The sequence below is a fragment of the Eubalaena glacialis genome, chromosome 17 (assembly GCF_028564815.1).
Source record: "Eubalaena glacialis isolate mEubGla1 chromosome 17, mEubGla1.1.hap2.+ XY, whole genome shotgun sequence".
In the NCBI taxonomy this organism is placed as follows: domain Eukaryota; kingdom Metazoa; phylum Chordata; class Mammalia; order Artiodactyla; family Balaenidae; genus Eubalaena; species Eubalaena glacialis.
Window position 1 is genome coordinate 55,427,249 of NC_083732.1, and position 26,742 is coordinate 55,453,990.

Sequence of the window (26,742 nt, forward strand, 5' to 3'; positions counted from 1 at the left end):
TAGAGATTAGCCTACTTTTTTTTTTTTATAAATTTATTTATTTTATTTTTGGCTGCATTGGGTCTTTGTTGCCGCGTGCGGGCTTTCTCTAGTTGCGGCGAGCGGGGGCTACTCTTCGTTGCAGTGTGCGGGCTTCTCATTGTGGTGGCTTCTCTTGTTGCGGAGCACGGGCTCTAGGCGCACGGGCTTCAGTAGTTGTGGCACGTGGGCTCAGTAGTTGTGGCTCGCGGGTTCTAGAACGCAGGCTCAGTAGCTGTGGCACACGGGCTTAGTTGCTCCGTGGCATGTGGGATCTTCCCGGACCAGGGCTCGAACCCGTGTCCCCTGCATTGGCAGGCAGATTCTTAACCACTGCGCCACCAGGGAAGTTCCTACTTATTGTTTATTCAGGTCCGAATTTGGGAAAGGAGGCTTCCCTGAAGGCTAAGCTATCCCTTGGACTCCAGACTTTTCCCTGAGCTTTTCCTGAATACATAACAATTGATGAACTCATTTTCCAGAAGACTCAGTAGAGATGGCTTTTCCTGCAGAAGGAAAAGGAAATCACTGCATGTGTAAGCTGATATTAGAAATTATCAGGAGATTATCTTGTTAGATGGTATCAGAGAAAATCCTGATCTGCAAGTTTTACACTCTTAGAGACCCTAACTGATAAAAGGAGGAAAAAGGTTAAGTCAGAGTAGCAGCGTATTAAGACTGAGGTGCTGCAGTGTGATGTGAACTTGGCTTTGAGGTGCTGCTGAGAAGTCAGTCAGAGGATGCCCTCCTGCCTCCAGCACACACCTGCATATACACTTCTGGGAGAGGCTGCAGGTCTAGAGCAGGGGTTGCCAAGCTATGGTCTGTGAGCCCACTGCCTGTTTTTGTTAAAAAAAAAGTGTAAATGAAACACAGCCGTGCCGTGCCCTTTTGCTCATTTATTGTTTGTAACGGCATTTGCACTACAAAGTAGAGTAAGCACTGCAGAAACCATATGGCCCACAAAGCCTAAAATACTTCCTTTCTGGCCCTTTACAGAAAATGTTTGCTGCTCGCTGGTACAGGGTATCTGTCCCTACTATATCTTCCTCACTCCATCCTCTATCTACCTTCCCTGTGTTCCCCTTGGTTGTAGAAGTGAGATATGGCATGAAGGGGCAAGCCAGCTTTGCAGAGCCAGCCCAAGGTGACACTAGGCAGAAGCAGGTTACAAACACAAGCAACTTGTGGGAACATTTTATGTCTTACTTGTGGTGGACCTAGGCTGGAACTGTATTTCCTGCCAGCATGCCTTTGCATTGACCTTATACAGATCACAGTTTTTCTCTGTATTTGTTTATTTTTAAAATGAGATTAATTATATCTTCCATTGTACTTCATAGGTTTGTTGTAAGCGTAAAATGTGATAATACCTGTGAATATTTTTAAAAGTTGCTACCCAAATTTAAGATGGTGGTGTTACTGCTATTTAAAAAAAAAATAAACAGGAGGAACAGACAGATACTGATTCCTAGTTCTCTAAAGGGTAAACGAGATCTTTTGTTTCTCTGTTTTGGTGAACACCTGTGTCAGAAGAGCTGATGGCCAATTCTAAAATCATAATTAATTATTAGTGATGACCTAGCAACCATGTTTTTCAAATTTGCCTGTATAAAAACTCTATTTGTTCAGCTGTGTGTGAATGCGTGTTTTATTAACCTACAAACTGACTTAGTGGTAAAAGCAAATGGTGTGCATGTCTCTTACCCTGTATTAAACTTAATGGAAAGGGCATGTTGCTATGAACAAATGGAGTGTATTTGTCTCCTCATCATTAATAATTAATTTTCTGTTAAAATATTGAAGCCTAGAATTCTCATAAAGCCAAAAGTTTATGCTGAGCAGCGCTACATTTTGCAGTATGAAAGTCAGCTTTCCCTCTAGGTAGAATTTTTTGCTTTGTTCAAATTAAAGTCTTTACTTTTAGAAACAGAACCTGGTCAGACTTTGGAGTGACATAATGAGAAACTAAGAAAGGTTGAGAGGAGTCACTAACTAGGGGAAAGGCTCAGAGAAGAAGGGTTTTGGAAAGAACTGAGAAGAGATGGTGATGGTAGCATTGGCTTTATGAGTTTTATTTGAACTATATACACCCATGTAGTAGGAGCTAGCAGGCCATACAGCTGCTTAGTAAATAACTCTTCTAGTTCCTCTTAACGCTTGCAGTAGGAATAATAGAGGCAGAAGCCAAGAGTTGTATCAGGAACCATGGGTGAGGAGGAATGGTACTACAAAGGGTGGGATTTGGGACTCCACTGGTAGGTAGACAGCTTATTTTCGCTTAATGCCAAGGATTATGTAAGCACTTAGCACATTTATAACTGACTTACAAATAAATATTTTAAACATCTTGGAACAGTTGGACAAAGGACACGCCTAGTTTATACAGAGAGTTAATAAACATGAGGAAATGTTTAACTGCTAATAAAGCAATAATTTATATAGTAAGCCCTCCATATCCGTGGGTTCTGTGTCTGTGGTTACAGAGGGCAAGGGACTCGTGCATCTGTGGATTTTGGTATCCGTGGGTGGTCCTGAAACCAGTCCCCCACAGATGCCAAAGGATGACAGTATATAGGAAATATTGCCATACAGATATTATTTTTAAATGGCACTACCTATTGCTGCCCAGTTGCAGTAAAATTAATATATTTCCACATCGTAATGTATATTGGTACAACTCTTTGGAAAACAATTACTCCTAAATATCAAAAGCCATAAAATTGTTCATACTTTTTGATTGAGTAACGCCACTACTAAAATCTTACCCTTAGAAAAAGAAGAGCTAAATGTATGCAAATGTTTTTTGAAGTGTTATTTATAATACTGAAGAACAGGAAACAGGTCTAAGTTGAAGAATGGATAAGTAAAATATGTTGTTTTAAAATAGAATGCAGAATTATCGGTACAGTATCATCACAGGCATCTAAAGTGGGGATTTAACAATGAAAATACTTGGCTTAGGTTGCTGAGATTATGAGTGATTCATTGTACCCTCTGAAAATGGACTTTAATGTTATAACTTTGTATCTTAAACATAAACATTGAGGGTAATTAAATCATTTGTTCACTGAATGGACATGGTTTGCTGCCAAGCCTAGCTTTTAACTGATGATTGTTATACTTATTTTTAGACATTTCTCTTGGGAAGTTGTGCTTCTGACAGGAATATAGTACTATATGATATGAGGCAAGCTACTCCTCTGAAAAAGGTGAGTTTCAATTTGTCTTCTGCTTTATACAGTTGTTAATGCATCCCGCTGTAAGTGGAGTAATTGAAAATATGGAGCAAATGTTTTTTCAAAATTTAAAAAAAACTCTTTAATAGAGGTGTCCTTAGAACCCAAAATGATCATAATGGCATTCTCTCAATTTCCTGTTGCTTGTTAGAGACCCTTAAATTTCCATGAGGTACTGTATCCTAGTCTTTGTGTCTTCCATAATGCCAGCAGATTTTAGGCATCTAGTTTGTACTTACTGAATTGGAAGTTCTTAAAAAAGTATTGCATCCCGTTACGTCAGGCCCTGTGATTATCATATGACACATATGGTATTTTATTCCAGAAGGTTTTATAACTAATTCACATAACTACCTTTATTTGTTTAGTTACATGCCAAGGGGTTTGACGTTTTATTTAGACAAGCTCTATCCTGTTCAAGGTGTCAGATTGCCCAACAGTTCTAAAGCAGTCAGTCCAGGACTTAGATATCAAAGTTAACAGAACCTTAAGCTGATTCTAGAGAGGGAGAGAAATATTGTTGGTAAAGAGGGGAGTGCCATTATAAGTAAAAAGGTATAAAGTTGATTTCAGGTGCTAGAACTGAGAGAGTGCAAGAAGAGCTAGACCTTGTTCACGTGCCACAAGTCCGATGTCATAGTCCACACGTAACAGAAATGCTTTTAATATTTTTGTTGTTCCTAACCGGTAATAAATTCAGAAATATTAGGAGTAGAGTATATTCCTTGAAGTTTGAACTAGATAAATAGGATAATCTTTCCAAAGTATAGTACCACTCCAATCATTTCACTCATTCATGTGATATGGAGGGAAGATCCTGCATGAACTTTGGTGTTAGACTTTAAGCAGGTAACTTAACCTGTGTTTCTCCTGTGAAATGGTGGTATTAATAGCTACCTTGCAGCCCAATGGTAAGAATAAAACAAGATACTTAAGCATTTAGCAGAATGCTAACATGAAGTACTAGTTTAATAATAGTAATTTCTACCTCCTTCACCCCTCCATTCTCAGTTGTTAATAATAGTGCTTCATTACTTTTAGGTTGAAGAAAAGAACTGTAGCTCTCAAGGGCCTCCAAAATCTGGTCCCAAATTGTATTCCATTTATTTATTTGCTTTAGTCAATAAGGGTTTGTTACATGTATGTCACGTTGATGGATGCAGACATGCTATTTTCTATTATTTCTCTGTTCTACCTACTAGACTATCAATGTTTCTTCTATCTTTTCTCTCCTTAATGTAGCTGTTCTCATTCAGGGGTTGTACCACCCCACCAAGTATATTTTTGGAAGTGTGGGAGGGACATTTAAGAGACTGTTACTCGCATTATTGGGCCGGCTCCCGAGAGGCTAAATATCGTCCGGTGGACAGTCACACACAACAACAAAAGATTATCCTGCCCAAAATGTTCCTGTTGAGAAACACTATAATATTACTGGACCATCACAGATCAGCTCAAATCATGCTTATCTTTTGAAACCTTTCTTCTCCACTTTAACCCTAAGCTCACCGTTAATTTTGCCCCTGATTTGATACTTGATTATTTACTGCTTCACTGTTTATATTTTAACTCTTCTTATGTGTATCTCATTTTCCTGACTAAACTATAAGCTTTTTGAGGTCAAGGGACCATTTATTAAGCATTTTTATATTTTTTAGTATTTAGCACTCTGCCTTTGTGTTCAGGAAACAATTACTGATTTTCTTTTCCTATTGCATTGAGCCAAGTACTGTGCACATAATAGGTGTTTACTAAAGTACTTGCTTAAATCAATGAGAAAAGAAGGAAAGGAAATGAAGTAGGAATTTATCCATTTTAGAGGGACTTAATTTCATAGTAATGGGTTAGTGTATGCTTCTTTTCTTAGGTCATATTAGATATGAGAACAAATACAATTTGCTGGAACCCTATGGAAGCTTTCATTTTTACTGCAGCAAATGAAGATTACAAGTAAGTTTCCCTCTTTAAAACTTACTTAATTTCTATCAGAAATAACTCAGTTGTATGTCTTACTAATGAAATATGTTTTCCTAGGTAGTATTCCTTCATATACTCTAGAAAATTGCTGTTTGTTTTGCTAAAAAAAAATACTTCCCAAATTAGAGAAGTGCTTCTTAAAAAGTATTCTCAGTTTTCAAAATGATACAGACCAGCGACGATAAACTGTGATCTGTGGACCAAATCCTGTCTGCTGCCTGTTTCTGTAAAGTTTTATTGGAGTATAGCCACATTTATTTCTGTATGGAATATGGCTGCTTTTGTGCTATAATGCCTGAGTTGAGTAGTTGCAACAGAGACCATATGACCCACAAAGCCAAAAATGTTTATTATTTAGCCCTTTACAGAAAAAATTAGCTGATCCCTGATATAGACCATATAAATAATGGCTGAATCATACATGTTTTAAGAAACTAAAAATATCTGCCTACAAAGTGTGTAGCTCTTCAGGTAGTTGATACTCATGTGGTCATGTTATCAGCTACCAATATTACTTCAGTAAGACGAAAGGAAAAATAAAGTTTCAACCTTTACCTTAATATTTGCAGATATATTATTCTGTGACTTCATGTAAAGGTGACATAGAAGCCTTATGTTCTTGACCTAGATGGAATTTTATGGTTTCTTATATACTGCTTTAAAACTTGTTGAAGCATTTGTCATCAGCTAACTTATTTTATCTTTGCAGTATCCCTGTAAGGTGGATAGGACATGTATGTTATTCCCTTTTTACAGATGAGGTTATTGATGTAGGGAGTTTAATCTCCTGATGAGGAAAGAGTGTCTTATTCATCTTTTTTTATCCAAGCATTTATTGTAGTGCTATGCATATGATGGATTCTTAATACATGTTTTTTGGGGAAGGTGGAAGTTTGTCATTAGATTGAACTTTAGATCGTCTGTATTTAAGTTCTTTGTTCTTTCCACTACTCTTATTTATGAAAGCATAAATTAGCTCAGAAATAGGGCTTATTACATGATGTTTTAGTGGTACCAACTAAAAACATCTCATGACTTTCCTGTACTAAAAAGAAGCTCAGTTGGACTCTCATTAACTAACAATACCAAATCACATTAATTGAAGCCCTTTTAGCCTTTTTCTCATGTAGAAATTAAAACAGAATTTACTAAAAAACAAAATTTTCTAAAACAAAACAAACCTGGTTGAGAACCACTGCCTTAGATAGGGACTGTAAAGCAGTTGTCAACTCAGAAATTTAACCTCAAAGATCATTATGACCTTGGCTGACAATCCTGTGGTATGTTTGAAGATTATGAAAGAGAACAATGACTTGTCTCTTGATGAGAATTTCATGGTATTTGGAAATTTGTATCATTAGCATCAATGGCTTTTCATAATAATCGCATTTAAAAATATTCTTTTTGAAGTGTTAGGTCTTTTTTTTTTTTAATTTTTGTTTTGAAATAATTTTAGGCTTACTGAAAAGTTACACAAATAGTACCTGTCAGCCAATTTCCCCAAATGTTAATGTCTTACATTCCCACAGTTCAATTAGCAAAACCAAGAAATTAACATTGGTACACTACTATAAACTACAGACTTTATCCCATCACCAGTCTTTCCACTAATGTTCTTTTACTGTTCTAGGATCCAGTGCAGGATCCCACATTGCATTTGATTGCCATGTCTCCTTAGCCTGCTCACTCTGTGACTTTCTCAGTCTTCCCTTTTCTTTCATGACCTTAGTACTTTTGAGAAGGACTTTCTTGTCAATTATATTGTAGACTGCCCTTAATTTGGGCTTAACTGGTGTTTTCTCATTATTTCATTGAGATTATGCATCTTTGGCAAGAATACCACAAAATTGATATGCCCTTCTTGGTGCATCAAATCAGGGGTACATTATGTCAGTGTATCTTATTATATTACTGGTGATGTTAACCTTGATCACTTATTAACGTACTGTCTGCCAGTTTTCTCCACTATAAAGTTACTATTTTTTCCTTTTGTAATTAATGCATGTCTTTGGGGAGATACTTTGAAATTATGTGGATATCTTGTTTCTCCTCAAACTTAATCTTTGCATCTGGAAGTATTTTGATGTTGGGAACTTGGTCACAGTAATGCTATATTACTACTGTCCATCATCCATGTTGGCTCATTTGAAGCACTGTTTTTTTAGCTGTTGATTAAGAATTTTTAAACCTCGAAAATCATGAAGTCATTGTTTTTGCCAATTGTGCGCAAAGTATAGTTTTCTAATTTTAGTATACCCTTTGAAAAGCTGTGCTCACTCTTATATATCACTGATGGAGTATAAGTTAGTGCAACTTTGTTGGAAATGATTTGTCAACTCAAAAGACTTAAAAATGCTCATGTCTTTTCTACTTGTAGGAATCTATTCAGATCTAATTGAATCTGTCCCATTGCATTAAAACTTAAATATCAAAAATTAAAATTTCATTTAAGAATTATTTATAGTAAAATGTTGGAAACTTTATTAATAAATAGATTTATTTAAACAAATAATTATTTTAACTCATATTTACATATGAAAACATTAAAAATATTCTCAGATTATTTAATGGATAAATGTTCATAATATGCTACATGAAATATCAGGATATAGAGCTTTATACAGTATTATCTTAATTTTATTAAAAGGTATATAATTCAATAGTATGGTGAAAAGATTAGAAATAATTACACTGTGCTAACTGACTTTCTCTGGGTGGTGGAATTCAAGGTAAGTTTTGTACTCTTCGTACTCTTGAAGTTTGCACATTTTCTACAATGAGATTTATGTTTATAAGGTTGAAAGTGTGTAAGTGTAATCTTAAGGAATAATAAAATCTGTTGATATTTTTCCCTATCCCTTACCTGCTGTGTAAAGAATTGAGCTATTTATTTAGATGTGCATTATTTAGCCAGCAGTCTTATTTTCACTAGTGTCTCTTAGTACTACATATGCTTTTTTTAATAGAAATTTGTATCAAATAATTAAAAATTCTTTTACAGCTTATATACTTTTGATATGCGTGCACTGGACACTCCTGTAATGGTACATATGGATCACGTATCTGCGGTGCTTGATGTGGATTACTCTCCCACTGGGAAAGACTTTGTGTCTGCTAGTTTTGATAAATCTATTCGAATCTTTCCTGTGGACAAAAGTAGAAGCAGGTATGTTACTACTGATAAACATTTGTTTTTGTTTGATTTTTTTCCTTGTCTTGATCATTTATCTTTTTTGAAAGGTTATTTGGTTGTGTGTATATGATGGAGCTCACACCCAGGTGTTGTGACTTGGGGTACCAACTTCCACTGCATCATCTATGGGTAAAACATCAGCCTACTGGGCAGTTTCTTCATTGAACAGTATATTATCTTTATATAATTTGTTTATATGAAATCTTAGTGTTTGCCTTAGAGCAAAACCTTTTATTTTAGAATTATTTTTAAGTGTTTTATAGTAATTTTTTTAAATAAAGACTTTATTTTTTTAGAGGAGTTTTAGGTTTACAACAAAATTGAGAGGAAGGTAGAGAGATTTTTCATATATTCCCAGCCCCTACACATGCAGAGCCTATCCCATTATCAACATTCCTTATGGGGTGGTACTTTTGTTACCTCACCAGAATGTAAGATGAGCCTACATCATAATCACCCCAAATCCATAGTTTACCTAGGGTTCACTCTTGGTATTATATATTTTATGGGTTTGAATAACTGTATAATGACATATGTCCATCATGATACTATCATAGTATTTTCACTGCCCTAAAATATAGTAAACTTAAAAATTTTTTTAATTTGATAATGAAGAACTTAGATAAGGTTTTCCCTAATACGGTTTAAGAGCAGTTAATAACAATAATACCTTACATTTGTTATTTCTTACTTATTTAAATTCAGCTCCTACACACTGAGGCAAAAATAAAAAAGAGAAAAATAACAGTTTAAATTGTCAGGACTGTTTTTCCTCCATCCCACTCTAGTAGGTATACGCCCTGGAATGATCAGGAGGTGGGAGATCTGAATGCTCAGCTGTCGTGCGCTCTGTTTGTGTGTCATTGTATAAGCACATTGAATGTAATTCTAGTGTTTAAGAGGTGTGTTGTTTTGTACAGCTTGGCCCTCTACTACATATTATAAGTTACCGAATGTAGTATATATTTATACATCCATATTATTATTATGTCATATGTTATTGTATTGAGGTAGTTTACAGTAAACTGTGGCATTTTAAGGTTTTCAAGGATAATTTTGACTGAATTTGATCTTTTGCTTTATAGGCCAACTTTAAAACTTAACTCCTATGTAGGATACAGCCCCTTGTATAGTGTGCTATGATTTACAGAGCACTTTCATGCATATTCAAAGCAAATCCAAGCAAACTAGAAGAAATTTTCCCATAAAAAATGATAGTTAAAGGATTATGGTGGTGTTGCTCACACTTGAAGATATCACCACCTCCATTTTAACACAGCAGTAATAGTAACATTAAAATGTAAAAAGAAAATATAAATATTCTCTCTAAGATAATATATATATACATGTATATGTGTATATATATATATATATATATACACACACACACACACAAACACACATACATACACAATACATGCATGCATATACATATATACTTGCTTGGGTGACCTAGTCTTGCTTTAGTGTGGGAGAAGATGGACGTGGTGAAAGACAAAGGGGAATGATTGGAAGTCATAGAAAAGGAAAGGAGAAAAGCAGAATCAGGGAAAAGAAAGAACAGAGAACCTGTATACTGAGGGTGGGAGGTGATGATCTGTTCTAGAGAACAACAGTGTGGAGCTGGTGAAGCAGTTTCCCCAGCTACATAAAGATTGATTAGCAGAGAACTTTTCTGGGTCCCTTCCTTCACTTAAAAAAAAGCAAACCTAGAGAACATTCAGTTTGGTGTTGTAACTATAACAGGGTATAGAAATCTCACCATTTTAGTGCAATGATGAGAATTTTGATCATTACTTTTAATGATAACTAGCCTAGCTTCTACAGTGCTGAAGGTGTCTGAACTTTCTGAAAAAATGATGTTCATTTTCAAAGACATATCCTCCTTTTTACGGCTGAGTAATATTCCATTGTGTATATATGCCACATCTTCTTTATCCATTCATCTGTCGATGGACACTTAGGTTGCTTCCATGTCCTGGCTATTGTAAATAGTGCTGCAATGAACATTGTGGTACATGACTCTTTTTGAATTATGGTTTTCTCAGGGTATATGCCCAGTAAAACTAACACACCATTGTAAAGCAATTATACTTCAATAAAGATGTTAAAAAAAAAAACATATCCTCCTGACTCACCGTCTTTCTGTTCCAGCAGGGCCAGGATTAGAGTACATCTTAGCAAGCTGCCTATGGTTCAGAATTCAAGGAGTTACCCATTCTGAGGGTCATGCAAGTGCCAGCCCTGCATCTGCACCACCCTGAAAGAGTTGCTTCCTTAAAGTTTATACTGTAGGCACCGCATTTGCCTCACCCTAGTCCCAGCCCTGTGTTCACACAGAGCCTCTTCTTTTTTTTTTTTTTTTTTAAACATCTTTATTGAAGTATAATTGCTTTACAATGGTGTGCTAGCTTCTGAGCCTCTTCTTAAGAGTCACACAGCTCTTTTTTTGGTCATAGCCAATCTGCTTGTCTAACTCTTTGGTATTTTTACTTGTGATAGTTGCATCTTTCTCCCCTCTAATTTGAGGAAACCATATTAATTCCTAAACCTTTTTGTATAATCATGAATTGCTAGCAAATAATTGTCAGCATCGTCATGTGTATGATTTAAAAAGTGCTTGAATTTGAATCAGAAGCATACTGAGTGGGTGTTCTGGTGACTTTGATCTTCATTCCATCATCTCTGCTGTGGAACTCCTCCTGGGGTTGGTTCCTACATGGCTGTTACAACTAACTTGATATTCTCCAAACTGTTGGAGAAAATGATGAATGAATCATGAAATGAATGGTTTGTTGGGAATTGTTCAGTCAGACCCAAGGCAAGGCTGAGAGTTTCCATTCTTCTCACCTCTCTGGAAAATATTAAGAATCAAGACAGTGTGGCCCTCCATCATTTCTTGGCACCAGGACCTCCAAAGGTAGTGAGTAGGACAATACTTTTCTAACATGACGCATAAGCAGACATAAAGAACAAAGGAAGAGTATGAGAAATGGGAATGTTTAGGCACCTATGATCCCAAGAGCCCTGCAGCTGAGCTCCAGCTGAATTGTTCTGCAGCCAGTGTGGGCAGTTAAATGCAAGTCTAGTTAAAAGCTCAAATTATTCCAAAACTGTATGAAGTAAGGAGTTCTTATACCCCGTTTCCAGGGAATTGTCTCCTGATGTCATTTGGAGATTTTGTAATCACAATATAATATGTGTTACTTCCTGTTGGGTTTAGTTATAAATGATATTCCCTCTGACCTTCGTCTGCTTGAAAACTGCTTCTGGTTTGTTTCTGTGGTCTGCTCTAGTTTCCTATCATTACAAACATCAAATAACACAGGCAATGCTTTGAATGATATGTATTTTTAAAATATTTTCCTTTGAAAGATCTTAAAGTAGTTAAAGTGTATTTTAAAAGTAAATTTTGAGTAGGTTTTCAAAAAGTACAGTTAAATGAATATTTGAAGGTAAGTTTCTGTTGGGATTTCATTCAGTATTTACTTAGCAAACAAGTAAACTCAGTTGCATTCACACGGAACAATTCATTTATCTTGACTACGTATATAAAGAATTTAAGTTTTTAAATGTATTTATCCCCAAATAGTATAACTTATAATGAACTTTATGTATCTATTTTTTTTTTTTTTTTTAAACATCTTTATTGAAGTATAATTGCTTTACAATGGTGTGCTAGCTTCTGCTTTACAACAAAGTGAATCAGTTACACATATACATATGTTGCCATATCTCTTCCCTCTTGCATCTCCCTCCCTCCCACCCTCCCTATCCCACCCCTCTAGGTGGTCACAAAGCACCGAGCTGATCTCCCTGTGCTATGCGGCTGCTTCCCACTAGTTATCTATTTTACATTTGGTAGTGTATATATGTCCATGACACTCTCTCACCCTGTCACATCTCACCCCTCCCCCTCCCCATATCCTCGAGTCCATTCTCTAGTAGGTCTGTGTCTTTATTCCCATCTTGCCACTAGGTTCTTCATGACCTCTTTTTTTTTTTATTTTTATTTTTATTTTTTTTCCCCTTAGATTCCATATATATGTGTTAGCATACTGTATTTGTTTTTCTCTTTCTGACTTACTTCACTCTGTATGACAGACTCTAACTCCATCCACCTCATTACAAACACCTCCATTTCATTTCTTTTTATGGCTGAGTAATATTCCATTGTATATATGTGCCACATCTTCTTTATCCATTCATCCGATGATGGACACCTAGGTTGCTTCCATGTCCTGGCTATTGTAAACAGAGCTGCAATGAATATTTTGGTACATGACTCTTTCTGAATTATGGTTTTCTCAGTAGTGGGATTGCTGGGTCATATGGTAGTTCTATTTTTAGTTTTTTAAGGAACCTCCATACTGTTCTCCATAGTGGCTGTATCAATTTACATTCCCACCAACAGTGCAAGAGTGTTCCCTTTTCTCCACACCCTCTCCAGCATTTATTGTTTCTAGATTTTTTGATGATGGCCATTCTGACCGGTGTGAGATGATACCTCATTGTAGTTTTGATTTGCATTTCTCTAATGATTAATGATGTTGAGCATTCTTTCATGTGTCTGTTGGCAATCTGTATCTCTTCTTTGGAGAAATGTCTATTTAGGTCTTCTGCCCATTTTTGGATTGGGTTGTTTGTTTTTTTGTTATTGAGCTGCATGAGCTGCTTGTAAATCTTGGAGATTAATCCTTTGTCCGTTGCTTCATTTGCAAATATTTTCTCCCATTCTGAGGGTTGTCTTTTGGTCTTGTTTATGGTTTCCTTTGCTGTGCAAAAGCTTTTAAGTTTCATTAGGTCCCATTTGTTTATTTGTGTTTTTATTTCCATTTCTCTAGGACCTGGGTCAAAAAGGATCTTGCTGTGACTTATGTCATACAGTGTTCTGCCTATGTTTTCCTCTAAGAGTTTGATAGTGTCTGGCCTTACACTTAGGTCTTTAATCCATTTTGAGTTTATTTTTGTGTATGGTGTTAGGGAGTGTTCTAATTTCATACTTTTACATGTACCTGTCCAATTTTCCCAGCACCACTTATTGAAGAGGCTGTCTTTTCTCCACTGTATATGCTTGCCTCCTTTATCAAAGATAAGGTGACCATATGTGCGTGGGCTTATCTCTGGGCTTTCTATCCTGTTCCATTGATCTATATTTCTGTTTTTGTGCCAGTACCAAACTGTCTTGATTACTGTAGCTTTGTAATATAGTCTGAAGTCAGGGAGCCTGATTCCTCCAGCTCCATTTTTCGTTCTCAAGATTGCTTTGGCTATTCGGGGTCTTTTGTGTTTCCATACAAATTGTGAAATTTTTTGTTCTAGTTCTGTGAAAAATGCCAGTGGTAGTTTGATAGGGATTGCATTGAATCTGTAGATTGCTTTGGGTAGCAGAGTCATTTTCACAATGTTGATTCTTCCAATCCAAGAACATGGTATATCTCTCCATCTATTTGTATCATCTTTAATTTCTTTCATCAGTGTCCTATAATTTTCTGCATACAGGTCTTTTGTCTCCTTAGGTAGGTTTATTCCTAGGTATTTTATTCTTTTTGTTGCAATGGTAAACGGGAGTGTTTTCTTAATTTCACTTTCAGATTTTTCATCATTAGTATACAGGAATGCAAGAGATTTCTGTGCATTAATTTTGTATCCTGCTACTTTACCAAATTCGTTGATTAGCTCTAGTAGTTTTCTGGTAGCATCTTTTGGATTCTCTATGTATAGTATCATATCATCTGCAAACAGTGACAGCTTTACTTCTTCTTTTCCGATTTGGATTCCTTTTATTTCTTTTTCGTCTCTGATTGCTGTGGCTAACACTTCCAAAACTATGTTGAATAATAGTGGTGAGAGTGGGCAGCCTTGTCTTGTTCCTGATCTTAGTGGAAATGGTTTCAGTTTTTCACCATTGAGGACAATGTTGGCTGTGGGTTTGTCATATACGGCCTTTATTATGTTGAGGAAAGTTCCCTCTATGCCTACTTTCTGCAGGACTTTTATCATAAATGGGTGTTGAATTTTGTCGAAAGCTTTCTCTGCATCTATTGAGATGATCATATGGTTTTTCTCCTTCAATTTGTTAATATGATGTATCACGTTGATTGATTTGCGTATATTGAAGAATCCTTGCATTCCTGGAATAAACCCCACTTGATCATGGTGTATGATCCTTTTAATGTGCTGTTGGATTCTGTTTGCTAGTATTTTGTTGAGGATTTTTGCATCTATGTTCATCAGTGATATTGGCCTGTAGTTTTCTTTCTTTGTGACATCTTTGCCTGGTTTTGGTATCAGGGTGATGGTGGCCTCGTAGAATGAGTTGGGGAGTGTTCCTCCCTCTGCAATATTTTGGAAGAGTTTGAGAAGGATAGGTGTTAGCTCTTCTCTAAATGTTTGATAGAATTCGCCTGTGAAGCCATCTGGTCCTGGGCTTTTGTGTGTTGGAAGATTTTTAATCACAGTTTCAACTTCAGTGCTTGTGATTGGTCTGTTCATATTTTCTATTTCTTCCTGGTTCAGTCTCGGCAGGTTGTGCATTTCTAAGAATCTGTCCATTTCTTCCAGGTTGTCCATTTTATTAGCATAGAGTTGCTTGTAGTAATCTCTTATGATCGTTTGTATTTCTGCAGTGTCAGTGGTTACTTCTCCTTTTTCATTTCTAATTCTATTAATTTGAGTCTTCTCCTTTTTTCTCTTGATGAGTCTGGCTAATGGTTTATCAATTTTGTTTATCTTCTCAAAGAACCAGCTTTTAGTTTCATTGATTTTTGCTATTGTTTCCTTCATTTCTTTTTCATTTATTTCTGATCTGATCTTTATGATTTCTTTCCTTCTGCTAGCTTTGGGGTTTTTTTGTTCTTCTTTCTCTAATTGCTTTAGGTGCAAGGTTAGGTTGTTTATTCGAGATGTTTCCTGTTTCTTGATGTAGGCTTGTATTGCTATAAACTTCCCTCTTAGAACTGCTTTTGCTGCATCCCATAGGTTTTGGATCGTCGTGTCTCCATTGTCATTTGTTTCTAGGTATTTTTTGATTTCCCCTTTGATTTCTTCAGTGATCACTTCGTTATTAAGTAGTGTATTGTGTAGCCTCCATGTGTTTGTATTTTTTACAGATCTTTTCCTGTAATTGATATCTAGTCTCATAGCGTTGTGGTCGGAAAAGATACTTGATACGATTTCAATTTTTTTAAATTTACCAAGGCTTGATTTGTGACCCAAGATATGATCTATCCTGGAGAATGTTCCATGAGCACTTGAGAAAAATGTGTATTCTGTTGTTTTTGGGTGGAATGTCCTATAAATATCAATTAAGTCCATCTTGTTTAATGTATCATTTAAAGCTTGTGTTTCCTTATTGATTTTCATTTTGGATGATCTGTCCATTGGTGAAAGTGGGGTGTTAAAGTCCCCTACTATGATTGTGTTACTGTCGATTTCCCCTTTTATGGCGGTTAGTATTTGCCTTATGTATTGAGGTGGTCCTATGTTGGGTGCATAAATATTTACAATTGTTATACCTTCCTCTTGGATCGATCCCTTGATCATTATATAGTGTCCGTCTTTGTCTCTTGTAATTGTCTTTATTTTAAAGTCTATTTTGTCTGATATGAGAATTGCTACTCCAGCTTTCTTTTGATTTCCATTTGCATGGAATATCTTTTTCCATCCCCTCACTTTCAGTCTGTATGTGTCTCTAGGTCTGAAGTGGGTCTCTTGTAGACAGCATATATATGGGTCTTGTTTTTGTATCCATTCAGCCAGTCTGTGTCTTTTGGTGGGAGCATTTAATCCATTTACATTTAAGGTAATTATCGATATGTATGTTCCTATTCCCATTTTCTTAAATGTTTTGGGTTTGTTATTGTAGGTGTTTTCCTTCTCTTGTGTTTCTTGCCTAGAGAAGTTCCTTTAGCATTTGTTGTAAAGCTGGTTTGGTGGTGCTGAACTCTCTCAGCTTTTGCTTGTCTGTAAAGGTTTTAATTTCTCCATCAAATCTGAATGAGATCCTTGCTGGGTAGAGTAATCTTGGTTGTAGGTTTTTCTCCTTCATCACTTTAAGTATATCCTGCCACTCCCTTCTGGCTTGCAGCGTTTCTGCTGAAAGATCAGCTGTTAACCTTATGGGGATGCCCTTGTGTGTTATCTGTTGTTTTTCCCTTGCTGCTTTTAATATGTTTTCTTTATATTTAATTTTTGATAGTTTGATTAATATGTGTCTTGGTGTGTTTCTCCTTGGATTTATCCTGTATGGGACTCTCTGTGCTTCCAGGACTTGATTAACTATTTCCTTTCCCATATTAGGGAAGTTTTCAACTATAATCTCTTCAAATATTTTCTCAGTCCCTTTCTTTTTCTCTTCTTCTTCTGGGCCCCCTATAATTCGAATGTTGGTGCGTTTAATGTTGTCCCAGAGGTCTCTGAGACTGTCCTCAGTTCTTTTCATTCTTTTTTCTTTATTCTGGTCTGCAGTAGTTATTTCCACCATTTTATCTTCCAGGTCACTTATCCGTTCTTCTGCCTCAGTTATTCTGCTATTGATCCCATCTAGAGTATTTTTAATTTCATTTATTGTGCTTGTCATCGTTTCTTGGTTCCTCTTTAGTTCTTCTACGTCCTTGTTAAATGTTTCTTGCATTTTGTCTATTCTATTTCCAAGACTTTGGATCATCCTTACTATCATTATTCTGAATTCTTTTTCAGGTAGACTACCTATTTCCTCTTCATTTGTTAGGTCTGGTGTGTTTTGACCCTGCTCCTTCATCTGCTGTGTGTTTTTCTGTCTTCTCATTTTGCTTATCTTACTGTGTTTGGGGTCTCCTTTTCACAGGCTGCAGGTTCGTAGTTCCTGTTGTTTTTGGTATCTGTCCCCAGTGGCTAAGGTTGGTTCAGTGGGTTGTGTAGGTTTCCTGGTGGAGGGAACTAGTGCCTGTGTTCTGGTGGATGAGGCTGGATGTTGTCTTTCTGGTGGGTTCGTCCACGTCTGGTGGTGTGTTTTGGGGTGTCTGTGGCCTTATTATGATTTTAGGCAGCCTCTGTGTTAATGGATGGGGCTGTGTTCCTCTCTTGCTAGTTGTTTGGCATAGGGTGTCCAGCACTGTAGCTTGCTGGTCGTTGAGTGAAGCTGGGTCTTGATGTTGAGATGGAGATCTGTGAGAGATTTTCACTGTTTGGTATTACGTGGAGCTGGGAGGTCTCTTGTGGACCAGTGTCCTGAAGTTGGCTCTCCCACCTCAGAGGCACAGCCCTGATGCCTGGCTGGAGCACCAAGAGCCTTTCATCCACACGGCTCAGAATAAAAGGGAGAAAAAATGGAAAGAAAGAAAAAAAGAGGATAAAATAAAATAAAATAAAGCAATTATAATAAAAAATAAGAAAAAAAAATTATTAAGAGTAAATTTATTAAGAAAAAAAAATTTTTTTTAATTTTTAAAAATAGATTTATTAATTTTTTATACTAAAAATAAGAAAAAAATTATTTAGAAAAAATTTATTAAGAAAAAAAATTTTTTAATTTTTTAAAATAAAAAATATGAAAAAACTTATTAAAAATTTTTTTAAAAATAGAAAATAAGGAAAAAATTATTAAGAAAACATTTATTAGGGAAAAAAAAAAATTTTTAAGCCAAAAAAAAAAACGGACGGACCTAACCCTAGGACTAACGGTGAGAGCAAAGCTATACAGACAAAATCTCACCCAGAAGCATACACATCTACACTCACAAAAAAAAGGAAAAGGGGAAAAGTTAATATATCCTGCTCCCAAAGTCCATCTCCTAAATTTGGGATGATTCGTTGTCTATTCAGGTATTCAACAGATGCAGGCACATCAAGTTGTTTGTGGAGCTTTAATCCGCTGCTTCTGAGGCTGCTGGGAGAGATTTCCCTTTCTCTTCTTTGTTCGTACAGCTCCCGGGGTTCAGCTTTGGATTTGGACCCGCCTCTGCATGTAGGTCCCCTGAGGGCGTCTGTTCCCCGCCCAGACAGAACGGGGTTAAAGGAGCAGCTGATTCGGGGGCTCTGGCTCAGTCAGGCCGGGGGGAGGGAGCGGTACAGAGGAGGCGGGGCGAGCCTGCGGCGGCAGAAGCCGGCGTGACGTTGCAGCAGCCTGAGGCGCGCCGTGCGCTCTCCCGGGGAAGTTGTCCCCGGATTACGGGAGCCTGGCCGTGGCGGGCAGCACAGGCTCCCGGGAGGGGCGGTGTGGAGAATGACCTGTGCTTGCCCACAGGCTGTTTGGTGGCGGCAGCAGCCGCCTTAGCGTCTCATGCCCGTCTCTGGGGTCCGCGCTGATAGCCGCGGCTCGCGCCCGTCTCTGGAGTTCGTTTAAGTGGCGCTCTGAATCCCCTCTCCTTGCACGCCGCGAAACAAAGAGGCAAGAAAAAGTCTCCTGCCTCTTCGGCAGCTGCAGACTTTTTCTCGTGCACCCTCCCGGCTAGTTGTGGTGCGCTAGACCCTTCAGGCTGTGTTCACGCAGCCAACCCCAGTCCTCTCCCTGGGATCCGACCGAAGCCCGCGCCTCAGCTCCCAGCCCCCGCCCGCCCCGGCGGGTGAGCAGACAAGCCTCTCGGGCTGGTGAGTGCTGCTCGGCGCCGAGCCTCTGTGCGGGAATCTCTCCGTTTTTCCCTCTGCGTCCCTGTTGCTGTGGGATCCGCGCTGATAGCCGCGGCTCGCGCCCGTCTCTGGAGCTCGTTTAGGCGGCGCTCTGAATCCCCTCTCCTTGAGCGCCGCGAAACAAAGAGGCAAGAAAAATTCTCTTGCCTCTTTGGCAGCTGCAGTCTTTTTCCCGGACTCCCTCCCGGCTAGCACCGAAGCCCGAGCCCCAGCTCCCAGGCCCCGCCCGCCCCGGCGGCTGAGCAGACAAGCCTCTCGGGCTGGTGAGTGCTGGTCGGCACCGCTCCTCTGTGCGGGAATCTCCGCTTTGCCCTCCGCACCACTGTGGCTGCGCTCTCCTCCGTGGCTCCGAAGCTTCCCCCCTCTGCTACCCACAGTCTCTGCCCACGAAGGGGCTTCCTAGTGTGTGGAAACCTTTCCTCCTTCACAGCTCCCTCCCACTGGTGCAGGTCCCGTCCCTATTCTTTTGTCTCTGTTATTTCTTTTTTCTTTTGCCCTACCCAAGTACGTGGGGATTTTCTTGCCTTTTGGGAGGTCTGACGTCTTCTGCCAGCGTTCAGTGGGTGTTCTGTAGGAGCAGTTCCACGTGTAGATGTATTTCTCATGTATCTGTGGGGAGGAAGGTGATCTCCGCGTCTTACTCTTCCGCCATCTTGCCCCTCCCTCCTTATGTATCTATTTTAAGTACAAGCATAAACATATCTAGAAGTTAAGAACCCTGTGTAGTTTACCATTAAGGAGGATTCTAAGTTGGTTAAGTGACTAACCATTGGATTTGTCTGGTCTAATACATGAACTGATCTAATACATGAATAGGTTATTTTTAATGCTTACCAAAGCCTAATCGAATTTCCTAATATTTAAATTCAGTACATTGCTTTGGGGCAAAAAGACATCTTAAATAGGTAGAGGTTATAAGAATTGAGTCTTGTAAAAGCAGAGCATTGAGAGAAGAAGAAAAAGCAGTCTGTCTCATCTACTTTTCCTTTTAATAGGATGTTCTTTCTAACCATCCTCTCTTTTAGAAGTAAATTTCTTATGGTCTAGCTACATGTTCATTCAAGAGCTCAAAATGTATCTGTTAGAAACAGTGTAATAGACTAGTTTTGTGAGTGTACTTCAGAGATGTTTTTATAGATATGAAATCTATTTGATTTCATCATCACATACGGGTTTTCCTTTACTGTGCAGAATTTGCTGAGCGAGTTTCCTTTCTCTAAAGTAGTCTGTATTTTGAATCACTTAATCCAGATATGGAAACTTTACTTCTCTAGAACTCTCATCCTTTTATTTTTTCTGACCTTGTCTTTTACTTGCTTTTTAATGCTCTGCTTAACACTTCCTAATACAGTATCTTCTGTGAATTCACTTAGTATGTTTCACAGCCTTCCAAATAGGTATGATATTTGACATCTCCATTTATTAAATGATCCTTACCTCAACTCATCACTTCTGTAGCCCTCCATTTCTTTTCACATATGTAAATCATCAGCTTTCACTTCAATTAATTGAGCTTTGTAAACAATTTGACCAAAACAGAAATCAGACATTAGGATCAACATATCAGGATGTGCTCTTAGAGTGCCATTGCATTTATTTTTCAGTGAAATGAAACCCAAAAAAAGTGTGGTGGTTGACCTTATTGTTACAAAATTACTCCAGCTTCAACATATTTTATTTGTGTTATATGCCCTCAGTTATTTTGTGATCTTTTCTGGACATCTAGTTTTGCTTAGTTTGTTTATACTTATTTTTCTTATTAGATTATAACATCTCTGAGGGCAGGAATTTTTAATTCCTGAACACTTAGAATAGAATCTTGTTAGACTGGTCCCATAAAAGTACATTTAAATGAATTTTAATTTCTCTTTTATACTCTTTTAGGACTCAAAAATGTTATCCTGATACTTGATAGGCAGTGGTTAAAGAAAATCTGTACCAAAATCCTAAGAGTTTTACCTTAATTCCTCTTCTATAGGGAAGTCTATCACACAAAGAGAATGCAACATGTTATCTGTGTAAAATGGACTTCTGACAGCAAGTACATTATGTGTGGATCTGATGAAATGAACATTCGTCTATGGAAAGCTAATGCTTCTGAAAAGTTGGGTGTGGTAAGAGACCCCATTTTCTTTCATTGTCATAAAGCTAGTTTCTAGATTTATTGAATATCATTATATTATAAAGAATTTATTTGAAATGCGTTAGTTGTGATAAAAAAGGCTAGCAACAAAACAGGGTTGTATTGAGGTTTACTTTTTTCATGTCAAAGGCACCTTCAGAGGCCTTTGTTTTTTGTTTGTTTGTTTGTTTTTGTTGTTGGCCACGCTGCATGGCTTCTGGGGTCTTAGTTCCCCGACCAGGGATTGAACCTGGGCCCTTGGTAGTGAAAGCGCTGAGTCCTAACCACTGGACCGCCAGGGAATTCCCCCAGAGGCTTTTGTTAATTAAAATGTTTGATCATATTTGAGCCTTCTTGTTTTTTTGTATTGTCCTTGAGGTGGGGAGAGAAGATGTAGGGACTAGAGGCTTAGAACTTAGAACGCCCATTTCTTCTGTTAAAGGAATAGTAATCAGGTAAGTCAAAGGCTGCAAGTCTCTGTGAGGTATTTTAATATCAAGGATACAGTGAAACACTTAAAAAAAATACACAGCTTCAGACTTTTTAAAAAGACTCAGTGAAAATATAGCAAATATTACCATTGGCTAGCTACCTCTGGGTTGTGAGTTATGGTTGATTTTTGTTTGTTCTTAATGTTTTTCTAAATGTCTCATGTTTTCATACAGGGTATTTATAACTGAAACAAATATTAAGTTTAAGAAGGAAAGGTTAAGTGTGGGTTATTTTCTACTTAGCTCTGGAAGGAAAATCAAGATATGATAAGTAGTAATTAAAGATAGTTTTATTTTAGGTTTAATGATTACTAAGTACTACACTATGCCTAGGTTTCAGTTCATCATTAAATGTTCCTCTAGATCATATCATCCTTAACAGTTGTTAGACGAAGGCTAGTTATTACGGCATCAGACGCTTTCTTTTCTGTTTCAGAAGGTATTTTTACAGAAAAAAATTTTTTTGAGTGATTCATTTAAGTGCTTTTACTATGCCTAGAGTGGTCCACAGAGCCCAGCTCCCTTGGCACTGCTCTTTTTCACTTGGCGGCATCCATCTACATTGTAGGCATGCTGCCTAAAAGGAGATTCAGTGCTCGCAAACCTGGTATCACTAACATAACCTTGTAAAGGGTATAGTTACATTAGCAATTTTGGTCGCACGTCATGAAAGTTTAGTTTTTTGGGGAAACATTGCTCCTAACTTTGTTGTACTGAAGCAAAACAGACACACCATTCATTAAAATATCAAAATGCATTTTTTCAGCTTACGTCACGAGAAAAAGCAGCCACAGATTATAACCAGAGGTTAAAGGAGAAATTTCAACATCATCCTCACATAAAACGTATTTCTCGTCACCGACATCTGCCAAAATCTATCTACAGCCAGATTCAGGAACAGCGCGTCATGAAAGAAGCTCGTCGACGAAAGTATGTTTTGGAGCATTTGACACTCTCTCAGTACCCTTTTCTAACTCCCCGCCTCGTGTCTCACCAAAAACAAACAAAAAAACGTGCCTTTCAAGGGAATAGTTTATGTGCTGTTGTGCATCAGAGGTGTTTTTTTGTTTTTAATTGGGGTATAATTGATTTACAATGTTGTGTTAGTTCCAGGTGTACAGCAAAGTGAATCTGTTATACATATATATATATCCACTCTTTTTTAGCTTCTTTTTCCATGTAGGCCATTACAGAGTATTGAGTAGAGTTCCCTGTGCTATACAGTAGGTCCTTATTAGTTATTTGTTTTATATAGTAGTGTGTATGTGTCAATCCCAATCTTCCAATTTATCCCTACCCCCCATACCCCCCTGGTAACCATAAGTTTATTTTTTACATCTGTAACTATTTCTGATTTGTAGAAGTTCATTTGTAGCCTTTTTTTAGATTCCACATATAAGCGATATCATATTTGTCTTTCTCTGACTTACTTCACTCAGTATGAGAATCTCTAGGTCCATCCATGTTGCTGCAAATGCCATTATTTTGTTCTTTTATGGCTGAGCAATATTCCGTTGTATATGTGTACCACATCTTTATCCATTTCTCTGTCGATGGACATTTAGGTTGTTTCCGTGTCCTGGCTATTGTAAATAGTGCTGCAGTGAACATTGGGGTGCATGTATCTTTTCGAATTATGGTTTTCTCTGGATATATGCCCAGGAGTGGGATTGCTCTATTTCAATTTTTAAAGGAACCTCCATATTGTTCTCCATAGTGGATATACCAGTTTGCATTCCCACCAACAGTGTAGGAGGGTTTCCTTTTCTCCACACCCTCTCCAGCATGCATTGTTTGTAGATTTTTTGATGATGGCCATTCTGACCGTGTGAGGAGGTATCTCACTGTAGTTTTGATTTACATTTCTCTAATAATTAGTGATGTTGAGCATCTTTTCATGTGCTTTTTAACCATCTGTATGTCCTCTTTGGAGAAATGTCTAGTTAGATCTTCCTCCCATTTTTTGATTGGGTTGTCAGAGGTGTTTTTGAATACTTCTCTGGGCCTTTTTCCTTTTCCTGATAAAGGGGGGAAGCAATGGTCATCTCACATGGTGAGAATTTTCATTACCTATCTTTGAGCATATGTTTAAAGGGCAAACAATGTCAGTGACTTATATCAAAATAAGAAAATGCTTCTGCTCATGCTAAAAAACTATTATAAATGGAGAATGTTTGTAAAAAATAATTTCTAATATAGCTGGAATTAAGAGGTATTGTGTATTTTCCAGCTTAAAGACTGCCAAGAACATTTGTTAGATAAAAATTTGTCTAATATGCTTCATCATAGCATTTGGAATCTAACATTTTGGCTCTAAAGCGTAGCGTTCCACCATCACCACCATTTCCCCTGTGGAATATTCTTCTCCTTGAAGTCTTTGAATTCATGTGAAGTGTTATAGAAATTCTAAGACAGAGTTCTTTTTTCTTTTAATTAGACTATTCAAATGATTATTTTGTTGTCTTTGGGTAGATGTTGGGGTTGAGTCACTTTTAAATATTTTAACAACTGCAGCAGGTTTTTAAAGTTAGTAAAGGACACTGATAGGTAGTAAGAGAAGAAGCTAATAAATAAGTTAACAAAGCTTGATTTCTAGCTGCTTTTTACCTAATCTCATTGTGAAAACTTTTTTTTTTTAATAGATGGTTTTCCAATGAAAGAAAATGCCTTGTGATTTTTCTGAGAAAGTTTTCTTTGGTTAAGATGATTTCTCGTAAACTTGCTTATATTTTGTGTATTTTGTTTTATTTCTAGGGAACTGAATCGTATCAAACATAGCAAGCCTGGATCTGTGCAGAGGGTGTCAGAGAAGAAGAAACGCGTAGTGGCAGTTGTGAAATAATATTTGGTATTCCTACCAATACTGATGTCTAAGTATTTGTTATGTTTTGATTTGTGAACTCTACAAATAAAAGTACTGGCTCTAGTATAACAACGAATGTTTTAGTTGTATGTGTAGAGCTTAATCGTTGCACATTTTTGCTATCCTAAAAAATTATTTTCAAATGTGACCTGGTCGATAAGACTATCCAACATTTTATTCCTGATCTTCTTTCTTACTGCATTAAAGAATACAGTATTTACAAACTAAGTTATTTTTTGCTGTTAGAAATTGCAGATATACTTTCACTTTGATTTGTTATTTTAGACACAATATGTTTGAATTTACATTTAAGACCAAACATCTCTTTTGTTACCTTTTAATATTACTTTAGATAATTATTGCAGTGATTCTTCCTAGGATTCCATAAACACATAGAAGAATTATGTCAGAACTTTTTTCAGTTGAATTTATTTTCTGTGCTTTATTTATTTGGCTTTTTGAGACATTAAAGATGATCAGCCTACATTTATATAACTTTTATAAACAATAATTATAACATATGGTCAAGTCAAGATAATAAAACGTCCTTTTTCTCAGCATTGTGACTTTGATCCATTTCTGCTAAATAATTTCACTTTAATCTCACTAAATTGTAAATAGTTCTGTGTGACAAAGGTTGGTTTTTTTTTTAGTCATCAGTTTAGTAAACTGTATTATAAATACATATAAGTCTAATTTTTAGGAAATTATAAGTTAAAAAGAAATTAAAAATCCAAAGCAAAAATATGTTGTTTAAGAATTCATATATTTAGGGACTTCCCTGGCGGTCCAGTGGTTAAGACTCCGTGCTCCCAATGCAGGGGACAAGGGTTCAATCCCTGGTTGGGGAGCTAAAATCCTGCATGCTGCACAGCGCAGCCCAAAAAAAACCAACATATATTTGTAGTAAAAATATTATAACATGCACAGCGATGATAAAGATCAAAATCTGGAGAGTGGGAGAAGGGTACAGTCAGAGTGGGATACACAGGAGATTTCAACTCTTTTGATAAGGTTTTTTTTGGTATATAAATTTATTTATTTATTTATGGTTGTTTTGGGTCTTCGTTGCTGCACGTGGGCTTTCTCTAGTTGGTGTCAAGCAGGGGCTACTCTTCGTTGTGGTGCGCTGGCTTCTCCCTGGGGTGGCTTCTCTTGTTGCGGAGCACAGGCTCTAGGTGCAGGGCTTCAGTGGTTGTGGCATGTGGGCTCAGTAGTCGTGGCACGCGGGCTCTAGAGCACAGGCTCAGTAGTGCTTCAGTAGTTGTGGCGCACGGGCTTAGTTGCTCCGCGACATGTGGGATCTTCCCGGACCAGGGCTCGAACCCGTGTCCCCTACATTGACAGGCAGATTCTTAACCACTGCACCACCAGGGAAGTCCCGATAAGGTTTCTTTCCTAAGCTGTGTGTTCATTCTGTTATTTTTTATGCTTTCTTGGATATCTTAAATATTTCATCATGTTTTTCTCAAGGCTGATAATATCACCCATTTCCCTTTTAATCCTTAGGAGCTATTGTAGGCCTCGAATTACTTGATTGACAAGGTGAACAAAGTTCTCTTGGGCATCTGTACTGCTCTTAGTTTGGGTGTGGTTTCAAAGAAAATAACGCAAATACTGGTCTGTAAATCTGAGCTTCTGTGTCAGTTTGATTCCATCAAGAAGCAGATGCCTATGGAAGACATGTCGCGAGAGATTCATTGGAGGGAAGTGTCTTTGAAGCATAAAGAGAAGGAGCTGGAGGAGGCAGGCAGAGCCTTCCATCTGTACTGTAGGCTTGACTCCTGGGGCAGGAGAGCAGGAAGGAAGGAGGACCGGCTAGGAAGAGCCTCAGACTGCAATGCAGTTCTGAAAAAGGTTGGGCCAGGCTGTTGGGGTGTCCTCGAGCGCACACTGCTTGTCAGAGGAGTCCCATGTTGTGCAAGACCGGGCCAGCGCTGGTACCCTCTCTGTGCTCAGTCAGTGGCAGGGAGCAGCCCTGGGGAAGCCCGGCCTTGCAGCGAATGCGGCGGTGAATCCAGAGCAGTGGCAGCCAGGACCCCTCAGCGGGGACTCAGTCAGCTATGCTTCCTGCAGCCAATTCTCTTGAAGGAATTCTGAACGGAGCATTCCTATAGCTGCACCCCTTGCACCCCACAGACCCACTTCTTGCAGGATTGGGGAGCAACTCCGTGATTCCTATGTACTTTGCTTAAGGAGGAGTTCAATTGGATCATCGGTATCCCCTGTCA

At 37.8% G+C, this 26,742-nt stretch overlaps 1 protein-coding gene across 1 annotated transcript in view; it reads left to right on the forward strand.

Moving 5' to 3' along the window:
• The window catches only part of DCAF13 (DDB1 and CUL4 associated factor 13), a 33,333-nt gene extending 8,642 nt beyond the window's left edge, over positions 1 to 24,691 (forward strand). The window contains exons 6-11 of the mRNA XM_061172271.1: positions 3,153 to 3,230; positions 5,125 to 5,207; positions 8,236 to 8,400; positions 21,014 to 21,149; positions 22,415 to 22,578; positions 24,403 to 24,691. Coding sequence (XP_061028254.1) covers positions 3,153 to 3,230; positions 5,125 to 5,207; positions 8,236 to 8,400; positions 21,014 to 21,149; positions 22,415 to 22,578; positions 24,403 to 24,490 — 714 coding nt within the window. The 3' untranslated portion in view covers positions 24,491 to 24,691. The remainder of the gene's footprint in view (positions 1 to 3,152; positions 3,231 to 5,124; positions 5,208 to 8,235; positions 8,401 to 21,013; positions 21,150 to 22,414; positions 22,579 to 24,402) is intronic.
• The last annotated feature ends 2,051 nt before the right edge of the window (positions 24,692 to 26,742 follow it).